The 16,774-nt window shown below is 35.2% G+C and overlaps 1 protein-coding gene across 1 annotated transcript in view; it reads right to left on the reverse strand.

Annotated features, from left to right (window-relative positions):
- Positions 1 to 16,774, reverse strand: part of LOC120636117 — a 178,911-nt gene that overhangs the window by 29,492 nt on the left and 132,645 nt on the right. Inside the window, exons 3-7 of the mRNA XM_039907414.1 lie at positions 14,684 to 14,752; positions 7,239 to 7,375; positions 5,028 to 5,215; positions 3,743 to 3,871; positions 2,665 to 2,785 (exon numbers count right to left, since the gene is read on the reverse strand). Coding sequence (XP_039763348.1) covers positions 2,665 to 2,785; positions 3,743 to 3,871; positions 5,028 to 5,215; positions 7,239 to 7,375; positions 14,684 to 14,752 — 644 coding nt within the window. The remainder of the gene's footprint in view (positions 1 to 2,664; positions 2,786 to 3,742; positions 3,872 to 5,027; positions 5,216 to 7,238; positions 7,376 to 14,683; positions 14,753 to 16,774) is intronic.

A 16,774-nucleotide genomic window follows, 5' to 3' on the forward strand; every position in this document is an offset into this window, starting at 1 on the left:
CGAGCTAAGCCGCGGGCAGACAGCTTTGAAATTTTGTATGCATATCACCTATGCTATGGAAAAGGACATGTACTTTCTATACCGGTCTCCCAAATAGTTCCCTAGTACAAATAACATCGTTACGTGGTTTTTGGATGAGGAATATTTTAAAAGATCGCGTAAATGGTCTCGTAGCCTCACTGTCAAACCTAAAGGAACGAAAATCAGAATTTCAGCTCAATCAGATCCGGAATGAGTTAAGGATCTGTCTGATTTTTTGAGAAAGCTAGATAATAAATTTCAACTGCACCGAAGAAGAAGAAGAAGAGAATTATGTGTCATAATGGGAACTGCAGCTCTGCAACATTTATTGACTTATTAAGATGGACTAACGACCAACATTTAGTCAGCACACGGGAATAGAATGGCAATAAAATAAAATAGACCTTTATTTCAAGACAGTTTTTTTTTTTAATCTTTAAATCTTAAATAAATTATCCATTAGTTACCCATAACAATTACATTTAAAGGGCACCGGTGACCTCTCAGAATGAGAAGGGCCATCACGCTGACCAATAGGAAGACTCAGGCATGAAGGTTTCCTTCATCGTCAAAGCAAATGATATTTGAGTCCAAGAGTCACATGTGGTCGCCGGAATTCAAACTCCCTCACCCCGTAAAGGAAGTCGAAGCCCGATCACCGATTATCATCATCAACATCACTTTAACCGATTGAAGTCCACTGCTGGACATAGGTGTTTTGTAGGGAATTCGAAAATCCACGGTCCTTGGCCGCTTGTTTCCAGCGGCTCCCAGCCCAGTTTGATGTCGTCCGTACACTTCGTTGGGGACGCCCAACGATGCGTTTACCTGTGCGGGGTCGCCATATGGGCCTCATAAGATGGCTCACAGTCACTCAACGGGCGATGGAGAGACCTACGTTGGGAGAATCGTTACGTCATAAAATCAGAAATGAGAAGATCCGTAGAAGAACCAGAGTTACAGCTCAGCGAGTCGTTAAGCTGAAGTAGTAATGGGCGGGGAAAATAGCTCGGAAGAGCGATGATGTTGTGGTTTCAAGTGCTGGAATGGTGAACGGCACTAGTACCTATTATCATACAAACATAAAAATATAGAAACTTCCAAAACACTAATATTTTCTGTGTAGTAATGGTATAAATATGACTGAACAGTGTAATTACATTCCTACCCACCTACCTACTTGAAAGTACATACTACATCGTATATCATGAACTACCACAAATTAATCCCTAATTATATACAATATGTACGTGCAATATTGTAAATTGTATAATCCGATAACTAGACCGATAACTGGATTTGAGTATGAAAAATATGTGGATCGTATTTTATTAATTGACAAGCTTTCAAACGGAGGGCGTTTATATTCAATTTTTTAAGCGAGTTATTGCAGGATTATTTTTTTGGTCCATTTAGTTTTCATCTCATCCGCCTCTTTAGTGTTAGGCGTTAAATACTAGCAACCAAGGAGACTCAACTTTATGAATACAAAAATATCCTTAAAATGCTAAGGGGATGTTTTTTTATCATAACTTTAAAAGCTTATTGGAGCCATTAACAGATTGTTCTTGAACAACGTCGGAGTACTTACGGTTTTCTTTTGTAACAACTGAAGAAAACTGCACTCCTAGATTTTGTTCCCGTCTGTAAGTTACTAGTTTTAAAAGGTAATAAGTTCCTAAAAGCCCCATTAAGAAAAGTACTTTTATAAATAGCACGCTATTAATTTTTGATATTTGTTTTTATATTTATTTATGCAACTCTAGGGTTTAAAATTAATCACGATCTATGCGTTAAGCCAAGTCAAAATTTAAAAAAAAATCACATTATTCATTAAACAACAAAATTTATTCATTTCAAACTTGCTTTTATTATTTACTTATATACACTCTTTTAAAACGTCAAGTCTGTCTGTTTGTAGTGACTCTACTATAGGTTCAGTAGACACATTCTACCGAGAAGACGCCGGAAAGGAAGTCGGCAGTTGCTCTTTTTCCAACATCAACAATTTACAACATTAACTTTTCTAACTTGTGAGAGCCGGATGCCACCTTGTCATTAAGCAACCTTGTCATAAGTCGATTGTTTATATCCAAGTTTTGTTTATTAAGAGTAATATTTTGTTTCACACATACTATATTATTAAAAATATGTTGTCAAGCTACAGTATGTATAACCTTTAGGTTAACCTGTTTAACCTTTTTAAGTTTCTGAATGAGAGATTCGCGTGATTTAAGTTTTTATAACAGCAGCTTGAACGTGATCCCGTTGGATATCACACTATGAAAGTACGTAAAGCAAACTATTTCAACGTTAGTAATTTTTCTCATTTTTCTGACTGCGCAGGCAGTTAATCTAAGTTTATACGATTTTGTATCTATATGGGTATCCCATTAAGCTTATCTTCTAAAGTAAAGGTGGATGGGTCATGGATTAACTGCTTCTTACGACTATTAATTATGTTTGTCTGTTGTTTCTAAATTCAGAGCAGTTTCTGGTCTTGAAATTTTGTATACCTCAATTCTCTTAAGTCTAACTCTCTCTCTAAGCCTACTCTAAAGTCTAAAGTCGTATTAGTGAGACAATAATAATTAAAATGAACATTGTTTGTTCCATTATATTATTTAAATGAATGTTACTGACCTTTGGTTGCTGTTTTTTTCGTGCTTCGCTTTTAAGAAGTGAACACCTCAATGCATTTCTTTCAGCTACCCGCCTCACTGCCGCTTCTTCGGTTTTAGGTCGAACTCCAGCATCCCAAGCCCTGGTAAAGAAACTTATAAAATTTTTGGAATCGTAATAAAAATAGTAATCCGAATTCACGTTATGGTGGAAGAGTCAATCAGCGTTACGACAAACAGTTCTATCCTACTTTATATTATAAACGTGAAAAATGTTTTGCCACTTTTTTACGTAAAACTTTTATTGAACAGATTAGAAGTGGAGAAATTTACCCTGGATTAGAACATAGGTTTCTTTTTTCTCCGTAAAAATCAAGTGTGTCGCCCTCGTTGTAGGTTTTGTGAACAACTGAGTTTCACGTCTACAATCTTTAAGTATAGCTTTAGTTTGCCCTAGCCTTAGCATTTCATCGAAATTAGCTTTGTACTAGCTGCCATGTAATTGAGATTAAAAAAAGGGTACAGACATTTTCCCCGCGCATAACACCCTAGGGGGTAACTAATCTTCATATAAAATGTGTGAAATAGTCGGCCTACGAATGCATCACGATAAAGCCCGTCAAACTAACATAAAAGAAGCGTTAAGAGAGTAATCAATCTATGAAGAAACAATTTCTATTCACTGTTTAAAATGTCCAGGATATTAAAATTTTAAGTTCGACTATTATGCTTTATTAATTTAAAGGTAAATTAAGCTCTTATTTAATTGAGGGAATAGTAGAGGGCAAATGGGAAGTGGCCGACTGAGAAAAATAAAACGAAAGGTTTGGGTAGGGACTTATAAAGAGTTGAAAAAGAGGGCCATTTATATAAAAGGCTGAAAAGGGCTGCACCGACAAGAGCTTAGCTCTTAAGTTAAATAAGAGAATATTTAAAGTAACTAAAAAGTAAACTTGAATAAAATGCTATTTCCGTAGCTTCTTATTGCATAGCATGCATTGCATTGCATGTGGTATTTTCTGATTCATTTTACGGACAGATGTTTCCAAAATTTTACATATGATAGTAGATTGACTCAGTGCATTGTATATAATAGTAACCTGAGGGTCTCCGAAGTGACCAAATGTGCTTCAATTGCCGGAGGTGGTGGTCTGCTGCTGTTGAATAATTGTTGTACTGCCGAGTTCGTCTTAGGAACATTAATTGCCAGGATTAACGGTGTTTCTAGCCTGTTAAATTAACGAAATACTTATATTAATTCTTCGCATTAAATATTATGTTGAAATAAAACGAAGCAGCAAAAGCCCTCCGTCATTTTAACGCCTGCAGTCATAAATGTTTGTTTTTTTATTAACACTGTGTTAAAGATGAAACGATTAAAATGCTACACGAAAGTAAAGTTTGTGAATAATGTTCAATTTATATTCATACATATATATATCGCGAGCCTTTGAAACAAACGGAGCCTATGTTATGTGTATCATTTTTTCATAAAGATTAACACGCGCCTTTCGGTATTCGGCCTAAAATAGTTGCATTTATTAAGCGAACAGCATAAATATCAAACCCGATTGCGTAAGCTGTGCAGCTCACACTGGTTAAGCACCCTTCTTTGTTGTGTAGCCTTCTTAACTGAATCCCGTGCCATTACAGAATCCTTACTAACATAATAAATGCGAAAGTGTGTTTGTTTGTGTGTACTTCCTTCATGCTCTGACTAAGCAACCAATTAACTTGATTTTTGATAGAGTTAGTTGAAAAGACGGTAAGAAATTAATGCAATATGAAAATAAACGGTTTATGAGATTTGTAAAAAATCCGTAATAAACACGGACCTTCGTCCGTGCGGGCTTACACTAGTAGTCTAACAGCTAGTGGGTTCATAAAAGACAGTCGATATCGAGCTATCCTTCTCGCATCATCATATCACTACTGGCGTGCAAAAATAGTGCGAATGAGATAGCAAGACTTCGGCGTAAATTTATTCTTTAATGGCGCGGGTTAAACCTAGATGTTCAAAATGAAGTTTCGAAACTTATGCAAAATTGATTGTTAATGATTGATCCAGTATTATTCAAACTTGAATGAATTAACTTGTATAGATTCCGTCTATGACCATGGGACAATTACTTGAGGCCTGTTTGATGATAGACGAAAAGTAAGAATGCTCAGAGTCTCATAACGGTTGATGGAGAGGGCGTGATCGGATCAGATATAGAAAATCCGTTCCCTAACCGGAAGTCGCAGTGTGTTGTACTTAAAAGGCAGACACACAAAGTTGCTATAAAATAAAACCGTGGATCTCGCTGATTCCAAAAGAGTACCTATCTATAGATGTTCATTGATATAGGTGAAGAAAAAAAATCTATATAATAGAATACTTACTTATGACCAGTGTTGGTGTTGTAATCCTTTTGACAACTTTGGTCCGGATTAGATAACTGTGGAGGCTCTTTCTCCTTTTCTATTGGTTCCTCGTCACAATCTTTGGGTTTTTCGACAAATCTGACAGATCTTTGTGTGGCCAATACGTCGTCGTCTCTAAGTGCTTTCGCCAATTGTCGGTTGTCTTTCTATTAAAAAACAACATGCAACATTTTATTAGTTACATTTTATTAACAAGTTAGTTAAATAAAATTAATATAAAATTATTCAGTTTTATTTACACGTCTCATAAAGGGCAAATAATGTATGTTATTCAACGGACCATTCAAAAGTCAAATTCGGACCTCCGATGATTCAGACATTTAAACTTTGAATTAATTTGCTGCGCATAGCTTTAAGACTTTACAACAACACGGCTGAAATTTAAAGATTGGAATGTAAGCACACTTTAAGATATTTATGTGCCAGTAGTATACGACGAAAGGAAAGGAATACATAGAGAGAGCTGGGGGAAGCCTACGCCAAAGATGCGACTTTTACCGTCACCGTACCTAACGAAAAAACTTAAATAACAGATAACTAACTACAACTATATACATATTATTTCTAAGTAATTTAAATTTGTTATTGTGTTTAATGTGTAGAAATAAGCTGTGAATTAAAATGAAGGAATAAATAAATTAATAAAATATGTTATATTATGTAAATATGTAATACTAACATTAATATTAATCTTAACAAAAAAATGGTAATTATGGTAGTAGAATAAATGGCTTTTTTATTTATTTATTAGTATACGACGAGGGGACCACTCATGGGCCTCACATTACAAAAGCAAATCACACTTAATGCCAAACGACGTAAAGCACACATTTCAATGCTTTAATTTGAGTCGTGTAGGTGTTGAAAAAACATGGTAATTTAATATTGGTAATCTGATCATGACCTAACACCCACTATGTTCGATTACTTTATCAAAAACTGTTAACAAGATAAATTGGGAAAATAACTAAACAGCAAATGTTGAAATTAGTTGGAATCCAGGCTGTGCGGTTGACGTTATTTTTTTACCCAGAAACATACTTAAGGTGTTTAAGTTCCCCATTCGCTGGCAATCTGTCGCTGCGGTCGATTGTAATGACGCGTTTGCATCAAGACGTAGCGTCAAAGAAAGTGAATGCAAGTAGATTGCCACAGTCAGTTACTTGTGCAAATAGTAGGTATGTGGCTGTCGCTTGCACCAGTAACATGTGCAATAGATTAACTGTATATCCAGAAACACGTGCAAGATTAATTTACGCGGAGTATACTTGTGGAATCGCGCCAGGTTGCAAACCACTAAGAATAGATCTCAAACCAACAAATAGGAATTTTTAAAACACTCATTTTGCTGAGAATATTCGATAATCACACACTGCATACTTACATGATTTTGTCACTAAAGTGGACGGAAACAGGTTTAACACACGTAAATATTCAGTAGGTTAGAACAGTTTAATTAACCTACCTTAATTTGATCGATGACTATTAACTCACAGTCGATATAGTATTGTTAATTAATAGATTCACAATACTAATTAACGCAATAATTAGTAGGTATCTGACGCCTATCAAATGGAAGCGCCGCGTTGTGCCGCCATTATAGTAAGCTACGCGACTCACTGATAGGTGAAACTTTTAGTTATATTAGTGATGTAAATGTATGTAAAATATTTCCCTACTTTGAATCTTCAAACTTGGAAATATTACTCTGCAATGAAACGGTAGTTGGAAGCCCCCAATTTTCCTGATTGTAAAATATCCTATTCCCAATCTCCGGGATGCAAACTAGATAAGTGTCATATATCTTAAAGATCAAGAATTTTTTTTACTCAGGCACATTGATTTAATATGTTATTTATCTAATCTCTTATCCTTATAATATAAGCAAATAAATAATATTAATAAAACATACATTGTAAACTAGAAGTAATAGAGAATTTAAATAGTAGTTCGCTATAGGAAGGGATTTAGCGAAACGGAGTTTAGGTGTTACATTGGACAGCATGAATGCATCAAAAATAACTAACTCGACGATTTGTTTACTGGAAAAAACTCACGCCCGATGCGCTGCGTTCGAAAAAATACCAGTACGTCAAAAATTGACACAAAACAAACAATGCATAGCAGGAAAAGTATAAAAAGAACAATCCGCAGCTGTGTCCTATTTACCTGTTCGCTCACGTCCTTGTCGTTGTCCAACGATTTCCATAGCCTTCCCCCCTTAAGTATGCCCGCCCTTCTTTGCCTTAGTGGTGAGCTGTCGCACGATCTTTGCTCGTCAACATCCGCCGTATCACTTTCTTCGCCTAAGAACAATAGAGAAGTTACATTTGTTTAATTAGTTTTATTTAGAAATAACTGCGCCCGCGGCTTCACTCTTGTGAAACCTTTGTGACATAATAGATAATATACTCATATACAACGTGTAAATAAATACCGATATATTACTTCGAAGGCTTTAGAGGTACATTATGTATTGTCTCTGAGACATATCTACGAAACCGAAACGCTAATAGTTTCTGAGTAAGCCACTGCCATAGTTTTTACTGAAACTTTATTAGGTACGCGTCACAGCGTAGGTACAATGTGCGTGGTCTTTTATCTTCAATCTGGTTGTAATAAGTAGTCACTTAGAATGTTTTGAATAAGTTTGTATGGTAAAATAAATACTTATGCTTCATTTGATTTAATATTACAGGGTGATTCGTATTTCGTTATCTATACTTATAATAAATCTGTAACTGGAAGATTTCTGTACATTTAATATATTTTTAAAATTTTGCCCGGGGTATGCTTTATAATCGATACTGAGTCCAAACAGATTTTTATTTAATTTTTGTCTGTCTGTGTGTCTGTCCGAGCATCACGTGAAAACTACAGAACGGATTTAAATAAAATTTAGTAAAGTAGTAGCTGATATTCCTAGTCAACATATAGGATACTTTTTATCCCAAAAAATAGTAAGTTTCCTCCGGGAAATGGGATGAAATTTTTTATCAATATTACTTCATACCACCGTTAAATTTGAATAGATTTTAAAAATTCTTTCTTTATTTGAAAGTGTATACTTAAGCATTTATAGTCTAATTTTAATGGGGATCTGATAAATATTTTCGGAGATAAAGGACATAACTCTTCACAGATAACAGCACGTTGCAAGGCATGTGGGACAACGATGGAATGCATGCGTACCATCCTGGAATAGCTCATTGGCTTCTTTTTATCCCGGAAAATAAAACAGCTCATACAGGATAGCATCGCTAAACGCGCTAATCTCAGAAAATGCTATTGCGATTTTTTTTTTTTTGGATTGTTAGTATCAACTAAGGCTATATAACATCACGCTACGACCAATGGCTACCATCATTAATGAGAAAGAGATTACGATGCGTGCGATGCCTGAACGGTAAACGTTACGCCAAACGACGGAAATATGTAGTAAGTATATCGGAATTGTTTCGTGTTATAAAACCGTCCTCGACAACATACGACTACTTTTTGAAGTTGAATCATTTGCGGACGAAGTCGCGCGGGTCCGCTAGTTCGGTTATAAGTTGTATATTACCGAATAAAATTTTTAATTTCGTTAAATTCAAATTCAAATTCATTTATTTCAAGTAGGCCTACTTTATAAGCACTTTTGAAACGTCAAGTATGCATGTTTGTGTGACTCTACCACCGGTTCGGAAAGCAGATTCTACCGAGAAGAGCCGGCAAGAAACTCAGTAGTTGCTCTTTTCCAACATCAACATTTACAATCATTTTGCTATCTTGCGGGAGATGATAGCAAAATGAGATGATAATAAATTGAAAAGTGTATTAATTTGATTAAATTGAAAATTAAATGCTAGCAGCTGATATTTCCAATCCTAAAATTACGTGGCTGTACCTACCATACACGAAAAAGAAGTGAAATTTCTTAAAAGAACACAAATTAAAATCATTGCTATATTACACATTTTATCTATAGCTATCCACTCTTAAGTCTTAACGCGATACCAAAGAACCTTTTTGAGATATACTATGTATAGCTATCTTTTTCGTTCTCTCAAGGTTTAATCTTTCTTGTGCCACGTGTAGCGCAATGTTACCAACCGACTCATTCAAGCATTCCCTATTTGTAATAAAAATAAGGACGAATCGCCGCATACGAAAATAGTTGGAAAATCCAAAAGTGTACGCCTCATAATCTCATTCATTACAATAAAATTGAGATTATTTGTAAATAATATTTAAACTACATCTAGTTATACCGTGAAAAGTAATAGGCTTCTATTCCTTAAAATACTGAAGCCTATAAAAAAAAACCAACTCGATAAGTGAAGTATTACGCTCGTTATACGCTCGACCACAAGATACGGGATCCGCACATACAGACACACGGACGTCCAAGATAGAACTTTTTTAGACAATTTTTTTATTAGTTTTTATAATAAAAAGTGATTTAAAAATATCATGAGTGTTAAAAATAGTGTTTTATCTCAACATTTGTCTATTTATATTCACTTATAAATACTATAAAAGCAATAAAAAATACAAAAAGTGAAATTTAAGTTGGAGAATCACTCGGTGTACGTCAACTGACAGCAATACCAACCTCAACGCTTCGCTTATGAGGTGTGCAATTCACTTTGAAAATAGCCTTAATTACTTAATAGTTAACATTAAACCAAACCTAAAATTAAGAATAGGAAATGACTGCACTCTATAGTTTAAAAATTTGATAGTGTGGTTTACTAGGTTTTTGGAAACGGAAACGGCACATAATATTTCTCAGCATATTATTTTAAAACTATTAAAACTACAAAGCTTTTAATTTATAGTATTTAAAGAAACTTACGCAACAAAGTAATTAAAGAAGCACGCTTCAGAGGCTTGTACTTAAGGTTTGAAAGAGGATAATAAGTTTATACTTGACACAAATCGTGATGTTTTCACAACTCGGTCTATCACAAATAAATTTACACAGTTTTCTTTAAATTTCTATGGCACCTCCAAAATCCCTATCCCTATCCCTACTAATATTATAAATGTCCATGTATGTTTGTTTGTTACTCTTTCACGCAAAAACTACTTAACCGATCCTCGTGAAACTTTGTACACATATTCGTGGGAGTGTTAGAAATAATACAAGATAGTTTTTAGCCCGACAATAAGCTCGGTTCTCTTGGGAGAGGAGATGAGTGTTTGACGATTTTACACCAAAACTCCGACAAATTATAACCGATTTAAATAAATATTTTAGTAGTATAGAGGTTAATTTTGACTAAACTGTGGTTAGAGATAGAGGACAGAACTCCTCAGTGGACAACAGCAAACCCCTCATTTAAGGCTTAGTGATACTGAATACTTTTTTTAAGAACTAAAACTAAATTTAATGCCACATCAAAAATCAAAAACAAACGCAGACGAAGTCGCGGGCAACATCTAGTAGCATACCTTTCGTTGAACGAAACCGAGAAGAGATACGAATAGATACCAGATGGCATTAGAAAGAAAATATTTATTTTGCGACTAGACTTTGTCCAATTTTGTTGATTTGATTACTTGAAATCGCCCTAGCAAAGACACTTTAAGGGAGTCTTTGATGACGTCTTTTAAATTAGCATTATGTTATTATTTCTGTGTTCTTGTGATCATGATTATGTGAGATAGCCTGTTTAAAGTCTGTGATTATAGCTTAAGTAAGGTGTATAATTTTTTCAAAATCTAATTTAAATATCAGCTTAATAGTCCACTAAGTGTTGACCCCTGGCCCAATAAAGTACAGGGCACAGCTAACTCGTGAATAAATTGGTCCACATGTATAGAACGGATGGACTTACTATTCATAATTTTTTTGTACTAGAAAAGCTTTTTGTGTCAGAGCTCGTCTGGGGAAATCCTATCGCCATTCGCCATGCTTGCGAAATCTATCTAATCTATCTGTTGCGAAGCAGCGTCGTTGGACTGCTGTTTTCCGGTCTCAAGGGCGTGGTTGCCGGTGTAATTGATGTGATGAACAGAGAGACAAACAATTGATGAACAAAGGGTGGCATGTTGCAGAACATACTCCTTGCAAGCCCTCCGAAGTGTCGCTGTGTTTATAGGAAAGAGGTTTCCACTTACCACAAGGTGAGCCATCTGTTTGAACCGTCAATTATTACTTTAAAAAAAAAACATCGCATAAACAATATCCTAGTAATTTCTCACTGCAGGGCACATGATTTTTCACTCATAAAATATACAGAATTCTTCAATGCGTTATGCCGGGGATTAATGATTATTATAACATATTTTTGATGACAACCAGGACAGAGGGTTTAACGTGCTCTCTGAGCCGCGGGAGTGGACAACGTCAATTTCCTAATACCGGGCGGGTAATGAAACTTACTTGGTAAAAAGATTCAATACCATCAGCTCGAACCGGAAAATGAACCCGAGATTTATATGCAAGACTAGATTTGTTTGGTTACATAACCCTGAAAATGCAACGGACTATAATAACAAAGGACTAAAATAAGATGAATCTACTGCCTTTTCCTATTTCAAGTCGCAATTTGCAAAAAAATAAAATGTTAATGAAAGTTCTTTCATCATATTTAAGGAATCCCTATAGCAGGAAGATAACTCTTAAAAAAATCAAATTGTTACGCAAATGCCAGAGACATGAATTAAGGGCCCGTCTTAGAGTATTTTGCAAAGCTTCGCAATTAACAAAGGACTATCTGATGTTTAATCTTGCAATTCACAGCATAACATGGAGTTGTGAACTAGCAACAATTTTCATCGAGATGTAATGGAAACAAATAATTAGGAAACGTTGTATATAGATATAGTTAAAATTATTTAATATTTCAAATGCGATAAATACGATAATTAAAATTATTTAATATTTCAAATGCGATATATACGATAATTAATCTTTCTCAATTCGCAGTGATGTGTTTTTAATTGTCGAGTGCGAGTGCGAATGAAATGAAATATTAAATTTCGCCCGCGGGTACTATTCGCATGTGCTGTATCACTACTTTGTTACTAATATTACAAATGCTAAAGGTAATGCGGGAGGACAAAATAACATCCGCACTTGCACATGTTATTTGCAATATTAGTAAGTTTTAGGATATAAAAAGTACAGTAATAACACAAGAACATTGATTTCTTTCTAGGATTCATTTATATAATACAAATAAACTATTTCTACGTAAAATGTCCATCCGTTGATATGTTACTGCGCCATCAAAAGATAAACCAACAAACATACACGAACATGTGATTTATAATATAAGTAAGGCTATGATTAAATCTTGAATTTGAACTGGCGTTCAAACGGCCTGTTTACATTATTGACTTATCTTTCTAGATAGAGGAAATCAAATAAAGCATTCAACTCGTATTTATTTCATTTCAAAGGTTGGCCTTAACAAGCATAAAATATACTTTCCGGGAGAGAACGCTCTGCTTTCGCTCCTTTGAAAGTATTTTATTTCAAACTACATTTTTCAGTTTCTGAACAGCATCATTTTTCTTTTCAGAAGAAAAGATATTTAATTTTTAAATAAACTCAAATGGTGCCTTAGTTATTTTATAAAGGGTCTTTATTTCCTCTACGCTTCGACAAATATACCCGTAGAAGGCACATATATTAAAATCAGTGTTTTAATCAAAAAGGGCAAAGTAATAACTTTTCATGAGATACAGCCTGGTGACAACGGAAAGACAGACTGACGTACAGCGAAGTCTTAGGGTACCCTTTGGGTACGGAACATTAAAACAAAAAAAAAATTCGTTCCTGTTTACATCATGGTTAAATTTATTGTTGTAAATTATATAATTCAATCATAAAGATGTTGCCTAAAAAGTTTTCAAGGAAAAAAGGTTGTGAAAATAAGGTCGCGTCTAGACACGTGTAATATGTGGGTGCCGTAATTTAACATACCCATACCCATAGAAGTGTGGACCGCACACTTGAATCTTTTCAAAATGAAAGGATCAAAGTGTCGAGTGTGAGATTTTCTACCTACGCTTACTTATTCGATCGCGTGTAAGTTAAGTAAGATTTATATGACATCGGAGGAGCGCGACGTAGTTACAATACTGGGAAACTGTACTGTCACTAAATTGCGTGGATGTGCTTAAATTTCATGGGATGGAATAAGTAAAGGTAGGTAGAAAATCCTCACACTTGACACTTTGACCCTTTCATTTTAGAAATTGGCACAAACATAAGACGCGATTGCTGGTATTCTTTATACGTATTTATTGACTGTTTTCTAGCAGAAACTAGGTACTTTTGTTATTTTGGAATCTAACAAGTCCATGCGATTATTCATCACTTCACATCGTGAACGTCTACTTGGCGCAACCGTCACGAATATGAAATTACAAACGAAATCTTCAAGCTCCTTTGTGTACGCGCTAAAAGCCCCGGCGGAATAACGCTAGCACCAACACTTTCTTTAAATACATTCATACACTAAGAGTTAGACCATGACTGCATTATAACCTGATATTGATGCAGTATATGAATGTACCGGCTCACCTCTTATAGCGGCTATGTTAAATCAAAACCCCGAATCGGTATCTACGCGCTATCGTCCTGAAATGCTAAATCGCTTATCATCACATCATTGTCGGCAGGATGATAACTTGCTACGACTGAACCAGACCAGAGACAATAAAGTAATTTTAAATTACCATATTGCTCCTGGATTGCGTTGGGGATCGAAACCAGAGACCTCCAAGCGCTCACCAATTTATATTCTTTTTATTCCACAAGAAAAAAGCCCTGAGTTCGCATCGGCTGTTAAGTGATGATGCAGTCTAAGATGGTAGCGGGCTAACGTTTTAGACAGTATAGCAGTAATGTTAAACCAATACCCCTATTCCGTTTCTACGTGACATCGTACCGAAACGCAATATCGCTTTTCGTCACGTCTTCGTCGGAAAGCTGGTAACCAGCCACGGCCGAACCAGACCAGACCAGAGGCAATATAATTGTTTTAATATACTGTTTATCTATTTTGTCGGAGATCAAAACCCGTGGCTGCCAAGCGCTCACCAAGGAGAGGAAGGTTGATGTAATGTTCGCAGTCCTCACTGGATTCCGTTACATTATTACTTTACACATTACACGTGTCTGGAGGTCACCAAAAACTATTTTAACGAATTAAATCTATTGTCAATCAAAACGCATTAAAAAGTAAGCTATAAGAAGAACAGAAGCAACGCAACGCATTTTTAAATATCGAATATACAAATGACGTCAGCAGCCCGAGTAAAGTGATCGGATTAACCAAAGAAATCCGGAAGAAGGTCATCGAACGTCAGTTGTTGTTTACTTTATTCCTTCCTGCAAATTTCACGGTATCAGCGGTCATCTTAGGCGTGTTACTAAACCGACATCGAGCTAAGAGCACGTTCTTAAGTTCGGTCTTTAGTAAGATTATTTGAGAAACTGTTCTTAGTTTGACATCGGTTCATTAATAGAAGCCTTATTGCATTTGAGTTATTTATATACATACGCTGAGCACTATGATTGTATAAGTATAATATTGAAGTATGCGATTAACAAAAAAGTATAATCATCAGATTACGGTAGTACAGGCAAAAGTAAACAAAAAGGTACTTACTGGCTATTGGAACTGTTGTCGGTAGCTCAGCTGCTGGCAGTTCTTCTATGGCCACATCGATTGAATTTTCTGAAACAAAGAGAATTACAAAAATTAGTACTCCTCAAAGATCAACCCAGTCAACGCGCACAGAAGGTAGGTAACCACTGATTAACTGGTTAATAGATTTTGTTTTCTGATGCCTTACTCAAATAATTAGCAAAGCGTACTTTTTTCGTTCGTTTCATTCCGTTATAATTTTTTTTATACGTTATCTTCTTAAATATAAACACATTTTGAACCAAAATTTTGACCCCGTACCTTTATTTTCAAGCACATAAATCGCGTAGTACGAGGTTGAACGCCGATTCAACCCCCTATTTTTTCCGCGCTTCATCATTGGTGTTTTTTTCAATCACACTATGCCCTTGATATGACGTGATATATCACAATTGAACACTGAAATAAACTTTATTGACGATACGTCCACCCTTCGTCGCGTCCAGAAACCTAATGGTCCATAGCAATATGGAAAATAAAATCTATTGAGTTTATTTTAACATCAATCGATGAATGTAAGAGGATTACCTACCTACTTTTGCAAGGAAAATGTATTTTTATTTTTATCTAAAAGGTATACGGTTCTGTGATAAAATTATTAAAAACTTAGTAATTATTTTAACGTATTCCTATGCGGGAAAGCCATTTTTTGCGTCAACATCCCTCAACACCCCCAACTAATATTATAAATGTCAATGTAAGTTTGTTTGTTACGCTTTCACGCAAAAATTACTTAACCGATCCGCATGAAACTTTGTACACATATTCTTGGAAGTGTTAGAAGTAATATAGGATACTTTTTATCTCGACATTAAGCACGGTTCCTTTGGGTGAGGGGATGAGTGTTTGACGATTTTACACCATAACTCCGACAAATTATAACCGATTTAAATAATTATTTTTGTACTATAGAGGTTATAATATGTGTTTAATTTAGCCCAAACTGTTGTTGGAGATAAAGGACAGAACTCTTCAGCGGACAGCAGCAATCCCCTCATTTAACGATACTGAATACTTTTAAACTTTTTGGATCTACAACTAAATTTAATGCCACATTAAAAAACTAAAGTCAAACGCAGACGAAGTCGCGGGCAATAGCTAGTGATACTATAAATGTAAATCATCCAGCTCAGTACATTAGTGTCCCACGGCTGGGCAAAAGGGATATCCCAAAGATTGAAAACGAATACCCACCCCGCTGCTCCAATACGGGTAGGCGGTCTATGGATCAATGTCTATAGGCGTCGGTAATACCATCAGGCCTATTCTTTTTCTCAATCAAGAAAAAAATATCAAAGCGCACGCATACGTGCAGGGGAAGTTCTCAAAAACTAAAAAGGAACCGATACCAGCCGCTTTGAGTCGCCCTACTTAAACTCAAATATTAAAAAATATGAGTGTGTTTGTTAATTTGTCCTTGCTAAGTAAACAACTAATCGCCTTAATTTTGTGTATAAAGTAAGTTCAAAGTACGTAGCGTAACATAGGCTACTTTTATCACAGAAAAAGAAACGTTTCCCATGGGTCAACTTTTTTCGGGTCAATTACATTCTTTAACAGATTTAAAGAATGTAATTGACCCGAAAAAAGAATGCGAGCAATAACTAGTAATAATATAAACAAAACATTAATTTATCCACTGGTGCTTGTATGAGGTCTATGAACATAGTATATAGGTCGCGCCGCTCTACATTAATTCACGTCACATAGTTAACACAAGAAACCGCGGGAAACAGCTAGCACTAAATATTTTACGCCACTGGGATCGCCATCTGATAACCTGCGGAACCTCGCCTACATTATTAATTAATTATTATACGTTTATGAATTTATAAAGCGCCTTTGTTGTGTACAATAAAATTACCCATCCACTAAAAAAAAAGGTCAATAACAATTACCATATTTTATTTGCTATGAGTTGTATTGACTCAAGTAACTTCGTTGCCTAGGTGTATAAGCTGCTTAGCTAAATAGATACAATTTTATTTCGTAAAAGAAAATAGCTTTGCTTATTATAAAATCTAATTTATTAACATAACAAAAAAGATATAT

This window comes from Pararge aegeria, chromosome Z (genome assembly GCF_905163445.1).
Source record: "Pararge aegeria chromosome Z, ilParAegt1.1, whole genome shotgun sequence".
Taxonomy (NCBI): Eukaryota; Metazoa; Arthropoda; class Insecta; order Lepidoptera; family Nymphalidae; genus Pararge; species Pararge aegeria.